General features: G+C 44.6%; 1 protein-coding gene across 1 annotated transcript; it reads left to right on the forward strand.

The window, feature by feature from the left end:
* Positions 1–1,906: 1,906 nt before the first annotated feature.
* On the forward strand, positions 1,907–18,928 carry LOC136984030 (uncharacterized). Its single transcript, XM_067280948.1, has 2 exons — positions 1,907–3,180; positions 18,919–18,928. The coding sequence occupies exon 1, from the start codon at positions 1,907–1,909 to the stop codon at positions 3,122–3,124; it is 1,218 nt and encodes a 405-aa protein (XP_067137049.1). The 3' UTR covers positions 3,125–3,180; positions 18,919–18,928.
* Positions 18,929–19,804: the final 876 nt, after the last annotated feature.

Below are 19,804 nucleotides of genomic sequence, written 5' to 3' on the forward strand. Positions count from 1 at the left end.
CAGTTGTGAAACTAGGAACAATGGCCCGAAGGCGGCGTACGGGCTTATAACACTTCGGTAGGCCGTGCCGCGGTCACGTGACCCGCGGCCGGCTCGCCATTGGCCGCGCGAAGGGCCCGCTTCAACTTCGCGGCCGAGGTGGGGCCGCGTGGTCGGGCGCGCTGCATCTCTGGCGGAGGTGGGGCCCGCGTGGACGGTCAGTCATGCGCAGTGCGTTCCTCGGCCTCGCATGCCTGAAATATGAGTTCCGAATAGGTTCTGGCAGAGCGACTTGACGGGCGGGTGCGTACGGGAGTGGACCGGCGCCTGCCAGGACGGGGTTCGAATCCCCGCTCAGGTAAGAGGTGTAATAATAATAGATACTTGTATTTACAGGCAATAGATGGCGACTCCGGACGACTGCGGGCGGGAGACTTGGCCCGCGGGCCGCGTGCGAAGGGGAGACGGCGGCGGCGGCTCGGACAGGAGGGGGGAGGCGCGCGGGGGACTAGGAAAGGGGGAGGCACGCTTTTTTTAAACACTGAGAGGCGGAAAAATCGAAAAAAAAAATATTGGGTCACGTGACCCGGCTTTTTTGCCCGCGAACCCGCGTGACGTCGGCCCAACTTTCGAGGGCCATATCTCGCGAACGCGCACATATACAGGTATGGTTCCTTTGACTTTTTTGCTCCCCCAGGGGGGTCGACAGTTTGCCCCCCTCCCCCCGCGTCATTCGGACCTAGAATCTTGCCAAAAATTGAATAATTAAATTTCTGCATGAAAATAGTCTGTTTTTTTACAATATTATTTGTAAATGCTTAAATAATTATTATTTTAATAAAATAGGTCATAATTTTAAACAAACACAAAAAAACGAAAAGTTTAACATGATCACCTACTCACTATGCTAGACGTAGCAAACGCCATTATCGACCGTACAGATTGCCAGATGGCAGTGCTTGTTTGTCTGCCGTTCGTGTTTTGGGCTGAATACATGCGCCTCAACCTCTCTATTAATTGAGATTCTTTGAATCTACTTAAATGAACTACAGCTTACTGCAAAAAAAAAAATAATTTATTAGAAAAAAATTAATAAATTTGTTGAGAGCTTATAGATATTAATTTTAATTAGTATTTTTTATTTTTAAATTATCATCATTAAATAATAATAGTACAAATAAAGATTGTTTGATTAAGGAGAACCTTGTTACATGGAGTTAGTACAGGTACTCCTCGCTTTACAACCGAGTTCCGTTCCGATGACTACGTCGTTTAAGCGAATTGGTCGATAAGCAAAGGAGCTAGTGCCAGGAATATCTGGTCCTCAATGGAGGGCGTGGGTTCGAACCCCACTCCTGACACCAATTTGTGGGTACCGGGAGGCGGACGGAGTCTCGATCCTCCTTTTTTCGGCTCACAGATTCGTGAGACCTGCCCACGTCAAGATGGCGGTTCTGAAGTGTTACGCCCCTCGATGTGGGTTCCTGTCTCGTGGTGAGGGGACCTCCCAGAGATGGTTTAGTAACTCTTCTTTACCATCCCTGGGATCTGAACGCCCACCCACGTGTTTGTTGTGCGTGGTGTCCCGTATGCCGGAAAGGGGGATCCTGGTAGTTGAGGGGCAACATACCGTCCCCAACACACTGCTTTGGCCCCTGCTTCGGATAAACGGGAGGCTCAAATCAGGCTCCGTTTGAGTCAATCGGCTGGTCGTTGAGTCATTGTTGACCTCGGCTTGGAGTCAACTGATCGATGCAGACCGGGCGGACATGTCAGACAAGATGTGCTCTTCTCGACTGTATTGTGAGGGTATAGCTCCTGGGAAACCCTGGTGTGACGGTCTATGGGAGTCTCCCATGTGATGGCATCCCCTCGTTGGGCCCCATCGTGGGTGGGGTCACTAGGAGCTGAATATTTCATTTTAAATATGGATCCAAAAACCACCAAGCATCAGAGTACAGAAAAATTATCACCAAAGCATGAAAATTTATCTAACCAACCGACTTACTTTATAGTTCACGCTATCAGTGAAACACCTCTCTCTAAACGTTCCCCTTTTTTAATACAAAAATTGTTTGAATCATCCATTGGACATTTGAAAAAAATTCAAAAATTAAGATCAGGGGATTTACTTTTAGAGACAATTTCACCTCAACAGTCGGCAAAACTTTTGTCAACAAAGACATTGGGAGACATAGAGGTCACTATTACACCACACATGAGTTTGAACTCATCACGTGGTGTTATATCTGAGATCGATCTGATGTCTGAAGATGAATCAGATATCCAGATCGGTCTTTCAGACCAAGGCGTCACTGCTGTCCGACGCATTTCCATTCGTCGGGATGGCAAGTTGATTCCCACGAAACACCTTATTTTGACATTTAATAAACCAACTTTGCCATCTGTTATTACAGCCGGTTATCTGCGCTGCCCAGTTCGCCCATATGTCCCAAATCCACTGCGTTGCTTTAAATGCCAGCGATTTGGACATTCACAAACATCTTGCCGAGGGAAAAGCGTATGCGCACAGTGTGGGACGGAAGGTCACGAGAGTACCGAATGTAAAACTACCCCATGCTGTGTAAACTGCAAGGATGCCCATCCTGCCTACTCCCGAAAATGCCCTGCATGGCAGAGAGAGAAAGAGATCCAGCGAGTGAAAACAGTCAACAACCTACCATACCCAGAGGCTCGCCGCATGGTCACTTCAAGTGCACCACTGAAGCAGAAGACCTATGCTGCTGTCTTGAAATCCACAAACACTTGTGCAGTTCAAACAGATATCTCTGTCTCTCCAAGTGAATCCTTTACTCGCCATGCGAAATGTTTAATACTGCCATCTACCCAAACACCAGAAAAGGAGAGCAAGAAGACCAAGACACCCCTACCTAAAACAGGGGTAATAACAAGAAATGTGGGTTCAAAAAAGGCCAATAAAAACCCACTTAACAAGCAAAAAGTAAAAGTTGCCCTCTCTAAATCAGCTAAAAAGTCAGAGACTCAGTCTATGAGTGAGTTCTCTGACTTTTCTGATGAAGAGACTAATTCGGAGGTTACAAAACCAAAGTCACCTCCAAAAGAGAGACCCCCTGTTAAATTAAAGAGGGATACCCTCGCAAAGAATGCTACCTCAAACACATAATGGATTATAAAATAATCCAATGGAACTGTCGTGGTTTCCGCAACAACTTCTCTGACGTTAAACACCTGACATACTCTACCTCATCTCTCTGCGTGGCACTCCAGGAAACACATCTAAAACCTGGAGAAAGAATTTCTTTAAAAGGATTCGATCTTTACCGTAAAGATGACGACAGCCACACCCGCGCCAGTGGAGGTGTGGCTGTACTGGTTTCAAACCGCATCCCGTCTTTTCCGGTACAAATAACAACAGAGCTGCAAGCTGTGGCAGTCAGAATATCTATGGGCGTCACTGTCACAGTTTGTTCCATATACTTGCCACCAGATGTCAGAGTCAATGACGATGAATTGGATGCATTGGTTGAACAGCTGCCAACTCCTTTCCTTTTACTTGGTGATTTCAATGGCCACAATCCAATGTGGGGCAGTCACGATATCAACCGTCGAGGCAGAGCCATTGAAAGATTCATAGGTAATCACCAACTATATTTATTTAATACTGGAGAAGTGACATACTTCCACGCCCCAACAAGAACATTCACTGCCATTGATCTATCATTAGCAACCCCAAATCTGTTTTCAGCGTTTATATGGGAGGTTGGATCTAATCCACTTTCCAGTGACCACTTCCCAATATTTCTAAAATACCAAGGCAGAGAAAGCTGTGAAACAGCCCGTCCACCACGCTGGAAACTTGAAACGGCAGATTGGCCTGCTTTTTCCTCTTTGGCTAACGTCACTGAGGAAATGGTCAATACTGCTGATATCAATGATGCAGTCGAAGTTGTCACTTCCAGTATTATTCAGGCAGCCGAAAAAACAATGGGGAAAACGTCAACCAGATATCCAAAACATCCGAAACCATGGTGGGATCAGAATTGCGAGGCAGCATTTAAAAAGCAAAAGAAAGCATGGGGGATTTTCAGAAGATACCCCACTGCTAACAATTTGGTTGCTTTTAAGAAAGCAAAGGCTAATGCCAGAAAAATAAGAAGGCAAAGCCAAAGGGATTCTTGGAGGAAGTATGTTTCTAGCATAACATCTTCCACCAGCTCAAAAGCAGTCTGGGATAAAATCCATAAAATCAATGGAAAATATGCTTCTCACTCTCTGTCCATGCTGGAAAGTAATGGCACAATAATCAGTGACATAAAAGGTATTGCTGATTTGTTGGGTGAAACATTTTCGTCTTCATCCAGCAATATTATGTATACAAGGGATTTTCAGGCTTATAAAGTCCAAACTGAAAAACAATATCTAAACTTCCACTCCCCATCTAATGAGGAATATAATGTGCCATTCAGCAGAATAGAACTATGTACAGCAATCTCTCGCTCGGGGAATACTGCTGTAGGTCCGGATAAAATCCACTACAGCATGATAAAAAATCTGTCAAACAATTCCCTTAGTAACCTTCTGAATCTGTTTAACAGAATATGGACAGAACATATTTTTCCTGACTCTTGGAGGCTATCAATTATTATTCCCATACCCAAACCAGGTAAAGACCGCAAGAATCCCTCTAATTACAGACCAATTTCTTTGACTAGTTGTCTGTGCAAACTTTTCGAGAGAATGGTAAACAGACGCCTGATGTTCCTCTTAGAGGAAAAAAACTACTTTTCACTACATCAGAGTGGATTTCGTAGGAACAGAAGTACAACAGATAATTTACTAAATCTTGAAACATCTATTCGCGAAGCGTTTGTTAGACGACAGCACTTAGTGTCTGTGTTTTTTGATATAGAGAAGGCCTATGATCGCTGCTGGCGATATGGGATACTCCGTGATCTGCACAAATTCGGATTGCGGGGTAATTTGCCAATTTTTATAAAAAACTTCCTACAGAATCGAAGATTCCAAGTCAGGATGGGCAACACTTTGTCTAGGCCTTTCACACAAGAAGAGGGTGTCCCTCAAGGTTCTATTTTGAGTGTAACTCTGTTCCTAATAAAAATTAACAGTATAACTAACTGTCTTCCTCCCAGTGTGAAACACTCTCTGTATGTGGATGACTTTCAGATTTCCTGTCAGTCTAGTAACATGGGTTTTATTGAGAGACAACTGCAAACCTCCTTAAATCGAATAGACAATTGGTCCAAGACCAATGGTTTCAGTTTTAACGTAGAGAAGACCTCGTGCATCCACTTTTGCCGAAGGCGTGGTTTGCACCTGGATCCTGAAATTCACCTAAATGGGGTTAAAATCCCAATGGTCAACGAAGCAAAATTTTTGGGTGTCGTGTTTGACCATAAATTGACGTTCTTACCACACTTGCGCAATTTGAAGAGTAGATGTTTAAAAGCTTTAAACCTGTTAAAGGTATTGTGCTGCTCATCCTGGGGAGCAGACAAATGTTCTATGCTCAGGATTTATAGGGCCCTTGTTCGCTCTAAGCTGGACTATGGATGCGTTGTGTATGGCTCTACACGTGAATCTACTCTTCGGATGCTGGATCCAATCCACCATCAAGCATTGCGTTTGTGCACTGGTGCATTTCGAACTTCTCCTGTACAAAGTTTGTATGTGGATGCTCATGAGCCTCCACTATCTCTTAGGAGAGAACAGTTGTCTCTTTTTTATTACATTAAACAGAGATCTCAAAATAAACTTTTAGCTGATTGTTCAGATAGTCAGCTGAGGAGATTATTTGCAGCTCGCCCAAGTAGTGTCCCTACATTTGACATAAGAATGGAGAATGTAAGCAGCACGATTGACCTGGACACAAGCAACATTTCGCAGGTCGAGGTCGATAATATATCACCTTGGTCAATTCCTGTGATAAACGTTGATTTAAGCTTAAAGCAGTTTCTAAAAGAAACCACCCCAGACTACGTTTATAGACAGCACTTCGCAGAAATTCAACATCGTGACAGGAATTTAATTCCTATATACACCGATGGATCTAAATCGGATGACTATGTTGGCTTAGCCTTTGTTTGCCAGGATGAAATCGTGGCAGAACAAATAGCACCGAATTCTTCCATTTTTACTGCGGAGTTGCAGGCTATTTATTTAGCCCTAAAGTATATAAATAGGAAAGGTCATCGTTGCTGCGTGATTTACACTGACTCAGTTAGTGCACTTCAGGCTTTGATCTCGTATGAACCTAGTTTTCACTCCATAGTGATTAAAATTCGTAAGCTGATTTGCCATCTTTTTGCGAGGAATTTCTCTATAAAATTTTGTTGGGTCCCAGGCCATGTAGGTATAAGAGGGAATGAAGAAGCTGACGCAGCTGCAAAGTCAGCAAGTCCTTCTCAGCATACAATGCATATTGAAGGAGGTGACTTGAAGCTAGTTGTTAAAAAACGACTAGAGGAGAGATGGCAAAATGTGTGGAACGCACAAGTCCACAATAAACTACACGAGATCAAACCTGTGATAGAAAATTGGACACAGAAGAAACCTTATGACAGGAGATCTGAGGTCATTCTTACTCGTTTGAGAATTGGACATACTCGACTGACTCATCAATACCTTTTGAAGGGTGATGACCAGCCTGTATGTCAGTATTGCAACTGTAATGTAAGTGTTAAGCACATACTGAGCAATTGCATCGCCTCTGAACGGATTCGTAGGCAGCATTTTGGAAATGCAAGTTTTAACGAGATTTTGGGCCAGAGGCCAAATGTTGATAAATTATTGAACTTTCTAAAAGTTACAAATATTTATAAAGAAATTTAATTATTTATTTATTTATATCCATATACATGTTGTTGTTATACACAGTTTAACTGTTGTATATTTTTGTTATTGGTTTTTTTTTTTGTTTTGTTCATTTTTATTGTTATTTATGTACATATATATACCATAAGTTGTGGCGCAGCTTGGCCTATGTGGCCCTTGTGCCAATAAACTTTAACCAACCAACCAACCTGAAGTGTTACGTGTTACGTGTTTTTTAGGCGAGTGGAGGAAGTGGATGGATCAGACGATAGAGCGGCGGTGACGATGCCCGAATAAAAGACATAGCCAACGGATAATAACAACAACAAAAATTTATTTAAGCTAACGATATAATTACAGAAGAGGCGCACGACGGTCGCTTTTTTCCGGATCCGCGGAGGGAGAGTGTACATAAATTCGGGTCCTACCTCGTGAATCCGGGTTGGTCTTTGTAGTCAACGTATTTCGTCGATTTTGGGCGGTTTCCCTCGATATTGCGCACTCACACAAGTCAACTGACAGAACGTAACCGGCCCCCTCTCTTCTTTCGTCGCTTTTTTATTATCCTCGGTCACATTATTCCGTTTCGCCCAACCCACGTTTTTCGACTCTTGTTTCTCCTGATTCATATTTTCTTTGTGGGAACCAAGCAATAAAATAATTTTTAATTATTAAACGGCTTGGTTCGCGGCGGGTTCGAATTTTCACATCGGAATCGGTTGTAAAACTATGCAACAAACTTCAAATTTATTCAATAAACAAGACTATTATAGTCATGCTTAGTGTGGCATGTCACCATACACCACTGATCGCACACTTAAGCCGAGAAACGGGATTTCCCTGAATCGCAGGTCAAAACTTGATATGGTCGTAAGTGCAAGTGGTTGTAAAGTGAGGAGTACCTGTATTATAATTGTAAAGTACTATTTTTAGTTCTTTGCTGTCTTGTTATCCGTCTAGCGTGCGCATTTGGTGTTGCGGGTGGTCTCGCAACAACCAGTACTGCGCTGCTGTGGGTGCCGCAGGAAGTCGAGCTTTCTCCACAATGCCCCTCCAATGCCCCCGATCCATGGCCGCCGCTTTTGCCTGGTTCAAATCAAGCCGTTGGTTCTTGAGGTCCTTCTCAACGTGTTTGGTCCACGTTTTCTTAGGTGCGGAGCGTTGGATTTTCCACAGAGTAGGTCGCTGACGGAAGAGCAATTGGTGGGGAATTCGGTTAATATCATTCGGCATACATGGCCGAACCATCTCAGCCGTCGCTGTTGAATTTGTGTCTGAACAGATGGCTGTTGTTGACATCTGGCCCGGACGGCATTGTTGGTGATACGATCCCAAAGGGAGATACCAAGAATCTGTCTCAAGCATTTCAATTGAAAGGTCTCAAGTTTGTCTAAGTCTGTCTTAAGCAAGGTCCAAGTTTCTGACCCATAGAGAAGGATCGGTATGACTAGTGTACGGAACAGGCGGATCTTGGTCATCAAAGAGATGTTATTCTTTTTCCATACACACCATTTAAGTGAGGCAAATGCATGGGCTGCCTGACCAATACGGGCATGAGTTTCTTTTGACGATGCCACTTTCTTCTCCTGGATCAGTGACCCAAGGTATTTAAACTCTTGTACCTGCTCGATTTGGACTCCATAAAGGTAAACAGTTGCCCGCGATCCATCCGTTGTAAGCACTTTGGTTTTGTCCACATTTATTTTAAGGCCATATGACTGAGCAGTAGTAGCTATATCATAAAGCGTGTCTGTGGCCACTGCATCATTGTCAGCGAAGACTGCACTGTCGTCGGCAAACATTAGATCAGTTAGAAAGTGGCCATCCCCAAACTGGACCCCATGTTTCCCATAAATGTTTTCCTCATAATTGAGTTTACCACAATATTAAACAATAGTGGAGAGATTACGTCACTCTGGCGAACCCCTGTCTGGATGGTAAACTTCTCAGACGGTTCCCCCCGGATTCGCAGCTGACTGGTGGAATCTTTGTAGGCTTCCTTAAGTAGTGTGATAACTTTTTGTGGGACATGCTCATTTTCAAGTGCTCTCCATAGCGCTGGCCTGTGCACACAGTCGAATGCAGATTTAAAATCGATGAACAGGACAATAGTCCGTTTGCCGCATCTGGTCCTTTTCTCAATAAGCTGACGCAGGGCAAAGATTTGATCGCAGCAACCACGACCAGGACGAAACCCTGCCTGTTCTTCTCGGCTGGTTACTTCACGGTGTTTTTGTAACCTTGATTGGATTTATCTTCATAAATACTTTTCCAACGATGGAAACGAGACTGATACCGCGATAATTACTGCAGTCCCGGCTATCACCTTTCTTATGGATTGGCACGATGATAGCTTTCTTCCAGATGGCTGGTATTTGTTCTGTGTGCCATATTGCTTTAATAAGTAGGTAAAGACGATGGTGCAGGATGTCACCACCAGCCTTGATCGCTTCTGTAGTGATCAGATCTAGTTCAGCAGCTTTGCCAATCTTCAGTGATCCAATGGCTGCCTTCACTTCTGCAATTGTAGGCTCTGCATCTGACATAGGTGTTGTGGGCTGATCAATCGGCGGTGGGTCTGCTAACATTCCCTGAGGAGCGTCATGATTGTACAGATCATTAAAGAACTCCTTCCAACGCTGCAGTCGTTCTGTCGACGATTTTACGAATGTTCCATCTGCTTTCTTTATGGTATCATTTGTTATTTTGGACTTTTCGCTCAGCTTTCTGAGAGTGCTGTAGAGGGTACGGTACTCATGTTTGGACGCTGCTGCTTCCAGGTCAGCGGCCACTTTGTTCCAGTACTGCTCTCGGTCGATCTTCATTTTCCGTCGAACCTCATGATTAAGCTGGCGATATAGTCTATAGTTGGTCAACTTCGCTTGTTTTCGTTTGGCCACCAAATCGAGGCAGTCGTCAGATATCCAAGGCTGTGTTCGCCGGCGGACTGGTGGGCATAGGGGCTTGGCACAATCCAGTATCACCTCTGAAATCCGTCTCTCCTCCTCATTTATGTCATCAGATGTGTCTAATGTGGAGAAGCGGTTTGACAAGGCAATTTGAAATTCTTGTCTGCGTGTTGTGACCATGAGTTGTTTCCAGTCTGGCTGAGGTGATGGTGGCGAGGTCCGCTTAGCACGTTGTAGTTTAAGCTGGATTTTGGCACGAACCAGGTAGTGGTCCGAGCCGCAGTCGGGTCCTCTCATAGATCGAACGTCCTTCAGCGTTGAGCGGAATCGGTGGTTGATTAGGAAGTAATCCAGTACAGCAGAATCCTCACCAGATGGATTTCTCCATGTGAGCTGGTGTTTTAGTGGATGCTGAAACCAGGTGTTCCCTATGATCAAACTGTTGGAGGCAGCAAAGGATAAGAGACGCTGTTCGTTATCATTGATTTCGCCATATCCAAATTTGCCCACTGTTGTCTCCCATCCGCTTCTGTCCATACCAGTATGGGCATTGAAGTCGCCGGTCAGGATAATCAGCTCAGTCTGTGGGATCATGTCCACCGTATACTGCAGTTGGTTGTAGAAATTATCCTTGACTATGTCATGGCTAGTTTTAGTTGGTGCATAGGCGCTCACGATGTGGGCCTTGATAGTACAGTGTACCCAGGAGAACACCCTTTCAGCCACCCCCGCTGTACCCTGCCCAAGGTATACCAGCGGTCTTGTCCTCTTTTCTTTCTGCCGCCCTATCTACATATATTGTTCTCCTTCGTCTTCGTTAAGTCCTCGGGTGTAAGTTAGGTCGTGTTTAATTATAATCTTGCCTTATTTTTCTTCTTTTTTTCAGTATATTTTTCATTGACGTTTTAACTTGCTGGAAGTTTTTCTTTTCCAGGATTGTCTGAAGGTTTGAGTCTGTGAGTTCGGCTTTCATTGAAAGTTCTTGGAGTGTATCCGACTTCCTGCTTTCTTGGTCATATATAGGACAGTATAACAACACATGAATTGCGGTGTCTTCTTGTCCGCACTCACACTGTGGGCTGTCTTTCAGTGAGAATTTGTATAGTTTGGTGTTAAAATCCCCGTGGCCTGTCAGGAATTGCGTTGTATAGAAGTTATTTCTTAGCCACCTCATTTTCTGACGGTCTTGAATGTCTTCCAGTAGTCTGTATTTATATCGACCTTTGGTCGTTGTCGTCCATTCTTCTTGCCACTGCATTCTCAGTGATTGTTCTACCTCTTGTTTCATTGCTTTCTTTTCCTCTTTTGTTTGTGCCGCGCTGAACTCTGTTGTTCATGGTGAATTCTTCGCCCCTATGGATGTAGTAATGGGCGTAAGCAGTCCAGATTTCTTGGGTAATTGGTGGGGAATTTGCCACAACCTGCAGAGCCGCCGCTGAGCAGGTTCTGTATCTCTTAAGAGTTTTTAAAAGGGCTGTGCGTTGAGTACTGATCAATTTTCTCTTGCTATGGGCTGTGAGTTTGTCTGCCTCATGCCGCTGCTGCGTATGTTATCACCAGGACGAACAGTCTCTTATAGATTGTGGCCATTGCTTTGCTGTCGAGGCCCCAGTCCGCCTTTGCGATTTTACCCAGGCGGTTAAAATAATCAGAGGCTTTATTGGTAATGTTCTTTACATGCTCCGTGATGTAGAATCCTTTTCCTATTGTAAGCCCTAAGTATTTTACAGTTTTGGGCATCTTTAATGTCTTTCCATAGAGTTTGATTGTGGGTGGTCTTTCTGCTGCCAGGTTGCTTTTTAGTAAGACCATTATTGTTTTCTCGGTTGAGAAGCGGAGTTTGTGGGCTGTGGCCCATGTCTCTTGCTTCTTCATTAATTTCTCTCCTGCTATCTCCTTCTAGAATGATTGCCTCGTCGTCTGCGTAGGCTATTGTCTTGAACCCTTTAGCTTGTAACATCCTTAGATTTGAGTCGAAGACGAGATTCCACATGTCTGGACCCAACAGGGAGCCTTGTGGGCAGCCTCTGTAAATTTGTTTTGTAATGCTCTGGTTATTGTCTATGATTGTAACCCTTCAGTCTCGAAGGTAGTCTATTATTAACCTATAAAGGTTTCTTTGGCAGTTTCGGGTTCTTAGCTCATCGAGTATGTTTGGCCACCATAGGTGGTCAAAAGCTCCCACTATGTCGAAGAAAACTCCGACCACATACTTTTTCCTTGATGTTTCTATCGCCTCTCTTAGCCTCAGGATAGCATCTGTCGTTGAGCGCCCCGGCTGAAAGCCGTATTAATTATCCTCCGTTCTGTTCTCTATGTAGTGTTTTAACCTCATTCGAATAAGGCCTTCAAGAGCCTTTCTTAGGAGAGGGAGAATGGCCTGTATGACCGTGGGTCGCTCTTATCACTTTTCCCTGGTTTTAAGATTGTAATAAGTCTGCCCTCTTTCCATTCTGTTGGGAAAATCCCATATTTCAAGCATGCATTATAGCCTCTTAATAGTTCTGGCTCGATAGTTTCGTATGCTTCTTCTAGGATACGCTTCGTAATGCCATCTATTCTTGGGGCCTTGCCCCTTTTCATTTAGTGTATGACACAGCGTAACTCAGACTCTCTAAATGGAGCGCTGATTTCTTCGCCCTTGTAATCACTTGTTCGTCGCCTTATCTCTTGTTGGTCTGGCGCGTCATCCTCTGGGTTGTCTTGCTTGAACAACGCTTGAAGGATGTTGGAGGTTGCTTGCCTCCAGTTTGTTGCTTCTGTCGTACCTAGCCATATTGGGCCGAGTGCCTGGGCACGCTTAACTTTCCCTGTTTGAAGTTTGTAGGCCAGCCCCCAGGGGTTAGCATGATTTGTGTCCGTCACGTATTACCTCCAACTCTTCTGCTTTGCGTCTTTGACGGCTTTGCGAAATTCACGGTTTAGTCTGTGATATTCAGTTCTTAGTATGCTTTGCCTTTCTGGCTCTGACTCCCGCTGATAAGTTCGGCGGGCTTTGTAAGTTCTACACTTTAGTTTCTCGAGCTCTCTGTTCCACCATCTTTGATGTTGTGTCTGACTTCGACTTATTGGGATGGCTGAGGTTGTTGCCTTTAGGATTGCCTTCTGCACCCCGTAGCATTGACGTATTGCATCTGTGCCATTTTCAATTGCGACCACTCGTTGCTTTTGAACTTCAGTGGTTAAGATTGCTTTGAACTTCCTCCAGTTGGCTTTATCAGTATTATACCCTCCCAGTTCTGTTGTTTGTGTCCGCTTATGTGTGGAAGTGACTTCAAACGTGATAACGTTATGATCGCTGGTACACCAATCCCCGTGGACTTTCCAGTTGTTTATGTGCGGGAGAATGTTTCCGCTGACCGCCGTTATATCGATATTCAATTCCCCTCTTCCTGAGGAGAAGGTACTTATTTGTCCAGGGGTGTTCACTACTGTTAGGCCATGAGCCGCAAACAAGGACAGAAGCTTTTCCCCGTTTGAATCAGTCCTATCACTACCCCATGTTGGGGATTTTGCGTTACTATCCACGCAGACTATAACTCTTTCATTGGGAAGCTTCTGGAGGGCTGCGTCCAGTCTATCGAGACCCTCTTCAATTGGAGCACCAAACTGGAAGTATGTGCTTATTATATAGAAATCGTAGTCTCCATAAGTAAATTGGGCACTAACGCAATGTGAGTCGTTTATGTGCGATAGATCGAGCACAGAGAGCTCTTTGTTTATGACTATAAAACCAGCCTAGGGGGCTTCATTGTTCTTGTTTCCTTGGATGATTTTCATTTTAATGTCGTATCCTGCAATGTTTTCTGCCACGGAGTACGGCTCCTGCACTGCTAGGATGTCGGTGCAGTATGTCCTCATTGCCTGTCTTAGTTCCGAAGGAACTGTTTGTTTCCTGCCGCTGTTTGTTTGCAATATTTTAATACTGAAATCTTTAGCCATCACTCAAACTGAATTGTATTAAGATATCGTTCTACAGCCATCTTGTATGCTGTACATTGCTTGCTGTTTCTTGTGTGTGTATGCGGCTTGTCTAACTTCTTACAGGCTGTGCACTGCGCCGGTTCTTGCCTTTTTGGGCAATCCTTATATCTGTGTTTTTTAGACGTGCAGTGGGAGCATACCTCTTCCGTCTCTCGGCAGTATTTCGCCATGTGCCTATAACTTTGGCACTTAAAACATCTGCTCACTGTCACATAGTCTCTTGCTTTACAGCTGCAGTAGTCAACGTACAGCCGTCCTTGTGATAGAATTCTGTTTCTTATGTCAGGTGGCGTTTCGACAACCCAATTAACTTGGTCATCGCGCCTTTTTCCTGTTTTGAATAGGAGCTTGAAGTCCTGTTGCTTTGGACTTTGAGTAAAGACTGCTGGGTTCATTTCCTGCATGACTTGTGGTAGGTCCTTTTCTTCAATGTTCCGTGGAACGTCGTATATTATTATGCGTGGGTTGCGCTTATTCTGTGGCTTAGCTGTAAGGCCATTTTCTCTTAATTTTGGGCTCTGTAATATTTTATTTGCGTCTTCTTCTACTTCTAACATGAGGCATTTGTTTCGGAGTTTCCGTATTTGCCGGAATTTTATTTGGTCCTTCCTCGGGTCTATCGCCTTTATGAACTTCTGTTTTAGTTCGTCACTGTCCATTTTACTTCCTGAGTCCATGGGTTTGACGAACAACACTTTCTGTTGTTTCTGTTTGGTAACTCCAGTTTTTGTATGTCTTACTGGAGTGCTTCGTTTAGTGACTTGTGCATAGCTTTCAGTCTCTGTTGTTTGCTTATAAGCGTGGAACATTTGCTGCTGTTGTAGATTTCCTTGGAGCCGCTCATTGTCGGCCAGCAGCTCTATCACTAGGTCTTGGAATGCTCTGGTGTGGGACAGAATCTTGTCCGCTGCTTGCTTTGTGATTTTATTGTCTCGATCTAAACAGATCTTTTGTAGATCGGAGATTATATCTCTCATTGTTTGCTTAACTGTTTGTTGGGTGTTACCCGCCTCGGCTAACGTTAGCCGTCGTTTGCTAGCTGGTGGAGTGAGTTCTAGTCCTTCTCCACTGCTGCTTCTCTTTTTCTGAGACGTGGTCTCGTGAATTTCCATATCGGAACTATCATCTTCATCTGACATGAGGGATTCATCTATCGTGCTGAGCACTTTTGAAACTGTTTTATCATTGTTCGACATTTCCATTAGTTCAATGAGAAAGAACTCCGGGCTATTCCGTCAAATTCATTGCACTTTCGGTCTGCTGTCCGTACAAGGCTGTGATGGCCTCCAGCTCAACCCCCAGTGGCCTCGGCAGAGCCCCCCGCCGCATGCTGCAGGGCCCTCTCCAGTCGCCAGCTGGAGATTATTCGCCTGCTGATAAGGCAGCCAGCCCCATTTGGCTAGAAGGGGCCGGGCCTCTGTACTATCAGGCGGCCCGGGAGTGCTAACCCGGTTTTTAAGCTGTACCCTCTGGGGGAGAGCCTTTGACCCAGTCTATTCCTTCCAGCAAACCTCCGTTGCGGGTTCAATGATGTAGGAACCCGGAGCCGCCGTCGCACTATTTAGTTTCACCCAGGGACGTCCTGGGCTACTCGGCCACCCCGCCGCTACCAGGCAAGTGCATCTGACTTGTGGGGGATGAGACCCCACCTTTGGGGTGGAGTACCGTGTACCATTTTTTTTTTTTCTACTTCATTCATTTCATGAACTTTATTAATTAAAATAATTAATAGCCTCGATACCGCTAGGCATCATCGAGGTAGAATACAAAAAAAAGGATAAAAATGTACATTAATTACATAGTAGAAGTTGTGTCGATGAAGTGCTCTGCTGAATTCGTAGGTTCAGCGCCAAAACAAAGAGTGAAACTTAAAACTACAGGTTACACAAAGGAACAGTAGGGGGAATATACAATACATTACAGAGTTCACCCCTAGATAAAAAGACGAAGGTATATACAGAAGGTGGGTGTACTTCTACCCACTTATAATACAGGTGGTACATATAAACAAATAATTACAAATAAAGTACAATGTTTTAAAATAAATACTATTAAGCTACAATTAACTTACAATATTTAAATTGCTATAATTATATTATAATGAAATACATTTTGTTATCATGTTGATCACATGCTGAGCAGGTTCATAAACATACAGCTAGATGTAAGATGTTGGGGAGCGCTGACAGCAACTATGAAGACTAGCAGAACAGCTGGATACAGCAAAGACTGGTACCATGGTGCGTTACCTAACAGTTGTCCTTTGAAAGTACCTTTTAACCAGTTCTTCAAACGTTTCCTTTAGGTTTTTTTCCTGGAGAAGCGTGGCCAGTTGACAAGGCCAGTTCGTGCCAGGTGGTAGAAGTGAAATAATTTTTTGACGTGTATCTTGAAGCATGGGGCATTGAAGAAGGTAGTGTTCGGCCCCGTCAGGAATACCACAAATAACACAGTTTTTATTTGTAGATTTACCAAACCTGTTTAGGTAGTTACTAAAGTTCCCGTGATTGGTGTAAAATTGGGAAAGATGATGCCCAATATTATGCTTAATGGCTGTGGAAACAGTTGGAAAAAATTTTTTCGTGATGGTGTTGCCCATCACATTCCACTTGTGCTGCCAGTTGGAGAGGGCGTTGTCTCTCAGTTTGCGGATGATGTAACTGTGGGGAGTTGAAGTGTAACCTACTACGTTGTTGGTTGTGGAGGCCGAGCGAGCAAGAGAGTTCGCCCACTCATTCCCCTCAATGCCTGAATGCCCTCTGACCCAGACCAGCGCATAGAAATTAGTGTTGGTGTTAATTTCGTGCAAGATTTTGTTGCAGATGGGGTGCCGCCAGTCGTAATTACCAATTGCCTGGACAGAGGAGAAAGAGTCAGTAAAGATGTTCACATAAGTACTTTTGTAGTTCTCATTGCACCACCTTATAGCAGACAAAATGGCCCAGAGTTCTGCCTGATAGGCAGTACAATGTTTCCCCAGCTTGTTGGTGAAGTTGTGCACCTCTTTGTTGTTATGGTAGGCAACAAAAGCGGACCCTACTTCCTCTTCGTTTTTAGAACCGTCAGTATAAACTGAGAGGGCTTGGTCTGGCCAAGGAATGTTAACAATCTGTGGCCAATTATAAGGTGCAGGACGTGCATTGTGTGAATGGTATGCTTCAACTTTGTCAATTATATCGCCGTTTACGTTTATGTCGTGCCCTTTCCTTAGTTTCCACTTGTTCACGATGATTCCTAATTCTTGATTTATTGGAAGCTTGCCAGCGATCACTTGTAGTGCTGCAGTTGGTGTTGTTGAGTAGGCCCTGCAGATGCGCAGGAGAGCCTTCCGCTGTGCACTTTGCAGTTTCCTGTAGATGTGGGTCTGGTCAATGGACTCTGCCCAGGCAGGAACTGCGTAGGATAACATTGGGATAAATACTGAGTCATAAATTGTACTCATAATTTGCGGGCAAAGGCCCCAATTAGACTTGGCGATCTTAGTCATTTCGTTGTAGAGTTGGTTGGTCTTATCGCTGACATTTTTGACGTGGGGGATCCAGCTCAGTCTGTGATGCAGGGTTATTCCGAGATATTTTAGGGTTTGCTCTATTTTAACACTAGTGTTGTCCATTTTAACAGTCGGAACTCTTCTATATAGGTGGGGGGTCCTTGGCCTGGTGAAGATGATCCCTTTGGTTTTCTTGGGGTTAAAGTCCAATTTATTGGCTTTGCCCCATTGCCGAATGTTTTCCAAAGTTTTGTTTGCTTTGTTCTCCAGCTTTGCCCTTGAGGAGGCTGCCACCAAGACCATGGCATCGTCAGCGTAAGCGGCCTTCCAGTCGCTGCCAAAGTCTTCTTTTAAGAAGTCATTAAAAAGCAGATTCTACAGGAAAGGTCCCAAGACGGAGCCCTGTGGGCAGCCACGGGAAATATGGCGGGTGAAGGCTTGTTGGCCAATAAAAAGGGTGGCGGTGCGGTCTTTAAGATAACTCCTGATCATGTTAAACAGATAAGCTGGGCACTGGCTTTGCTTCAACTTTAGCAGCACCATTGGCCACCATGCCGAGTTGAAAGCGCCAGCAATGTCCAGGCTGAGGCCTAAAATGTAGGAATGAGTGTTTTGGAGTTCCCTAATCTTGTCAATAAGAGAGACAATGGCATCTGTAGTGCACATTCCATTTCGAAAGCCAAACTGTTGTTGATGCAGGTAGCCTGCACCCTCGATGTGCCAGCTCAGCCTGTTCAGCAATAACCTTTCCAGAACCTTGCCCAAAATGGGCAACAAAGAGATGTTTCTGTAGTCACCGGGAGAATCAGCTGGTTTACCCTTACACTTCGGTATGAGGACGATCCTCGCCTTCTTCCAGGCAGTAGGAAAGATGTTTTTTTGAAGGCAGTAGTTAAATAGGACCAAGAGGATGTTTGGACGGTGCTCCCAAATCTTCTGAACAATGTCTGTGGTGATTCCGTCCGGTCCCGGTGCCTTGCGTGGGGCGAGCCTCTTAATGGCCTCATTAATTTCCAGAGCTGTGAAGGGAGGTGGGCTGGGGCCTTGCAGAAAGTTGTTTGTCTGAATCCTGACCAGACGTTGTGTGGAATCGTCTTCCAAGTGGTTGTCAGCTGGGCAAAGGGAGTCCAAAATAAGATTTATCGTGTCCTCTCTGTTGGTGGTTGTGCCGTCCTTCAGGGAGAAGCCAGCAAGGCACGACGGTGCCTTTAGTTTGCCTGCCCCGCACTTATAGACAAAGCCCCAAGGGTCGGTGGACGCTGCTGAACAGTACTCCTTCCATGACTGGATTTTCGCCTCCTTGATGGCCCATTTATAAGCGGCCTGGTGTTGTAAGTATTGGAGTTTTAATGCCTCTCTCTCATCAGTCACACACCTTTGGTACCTCTTCCTGTTTTGATTGTTTATGTGCCTTAACTCAGATAGTTTCTCATTCCACCATGGGACGCCGTGTTTGTTAGGTGTGCTGAGTTGAAAGATTTCGTCACACACGTGGGAAAGCATATCAATTTGGGTATCTATATATTCCTGGGCTAGATGTGAGCCGTAATTCGAAGGGTACAGACAAATGCGATCGTCCAAGGAGTCCAAAAAGAGGTCCCAGTTTGCATTATTGGTCCGATAGACCTTGTGATGGATTGTGGAAAGGTTGGCTGTAGAGACACTAAGTTCAAATGAAATCTGGTTGTGGTCCGAGAGGCTGTCGTTGGTGTCGACCCTCCAGTGGTGAATTTTATTAACAAGATCGGAAGAGATGCAAGTCAGGTCTATCCACGAGCTACCATTAGGCCCCATAAAAGTAGGGGGTGAGTGAGGATCGTTAGCCACGACCAAGTCGTTGCAAATGATGAATTCTTCCACAGCTTCCCCTCTGGGATCCTGTGCATCCCCTCCCCACGTAGGGGAGTGGGCATTGAAGTCCCCGGCTATTACAAAGGAGCTATCCTTGAAGGTCTTTTTTATTTTGTTAAGCATGTGAAGCTCGTTGTTAATGTTACCCTTGCCCGGAGCGTAAACACAAGCCAGGCTATGCGAGCCTAAGAGAGTCTCGATGCAAGTAATATTGTCCATAGAGAACTGCTTGTGAAAGAATACCGAGGCCTTGTTGTTAGGGATGATGATTGCAGCCCAAGGAGTGTTGTGAGTACCATGCACAACCAGGTGCCTGTGTGGGATGCAGGCCACCCTATTCCCCATGCAATAGGGCTCCTGCAGCAAGACAAAGTCAAAGTTAGAAATGTCCATGCAAAGAGAGGATGTCGCACTAATAGACCTTTGCAAGTTTAACTGCAGGAACTTAATATTGTTGTAATTATTCCCCATAATCTGTTCGGTTCCTTATCAAGTTTTTAATTCTCTTGTATACAGGGCAACTTTTGTCTAGTGCGTTGTGCGAATAATTTTTTTCTTTTTGAACTTGGCAGTTGTGACAGCACGGACTTTTATTTCTTTGGGGACAGTCTTTGAACCTATGTGGGCCTGCACATTGACTGCAGATCTCCTCTTCCTCGGTACAGGTTTTGCTGGTATGCCCGTATCTGCAGCACCTGTAACACTGCAGTATGGAAAAGTATTCTTCTGTTGTACATCTTACCCACTCAATATTAATTTTCTTTATTTTTATGAAAGT

This window comes from Centruroides vittatus, unplaced genomic scaffold (assembly GCF_030686945.1).
Source record: "Centruroides vittatus isolate TY-2023 unplaced genomic scaffold, ASM3068694v2 contig_120, whole genome shotgun sequence".
Classification (NCBI taxonomy): Eukaryota; Metazoa; Arthropoda; class Arachnida; order Scorpiones; family Buthidae; genus Centruroides; species Centruroides vittatus.

Bases quoted from the DNA above. Each gene is read 5' to 3' on its own strand.
- LOC136984030 (XM_067280948.1), top strand. From the start codon at position 1,907: ATGGATCCAAAAACCACCAAGCATCAGAGTACAGAAAAATTATCACCA.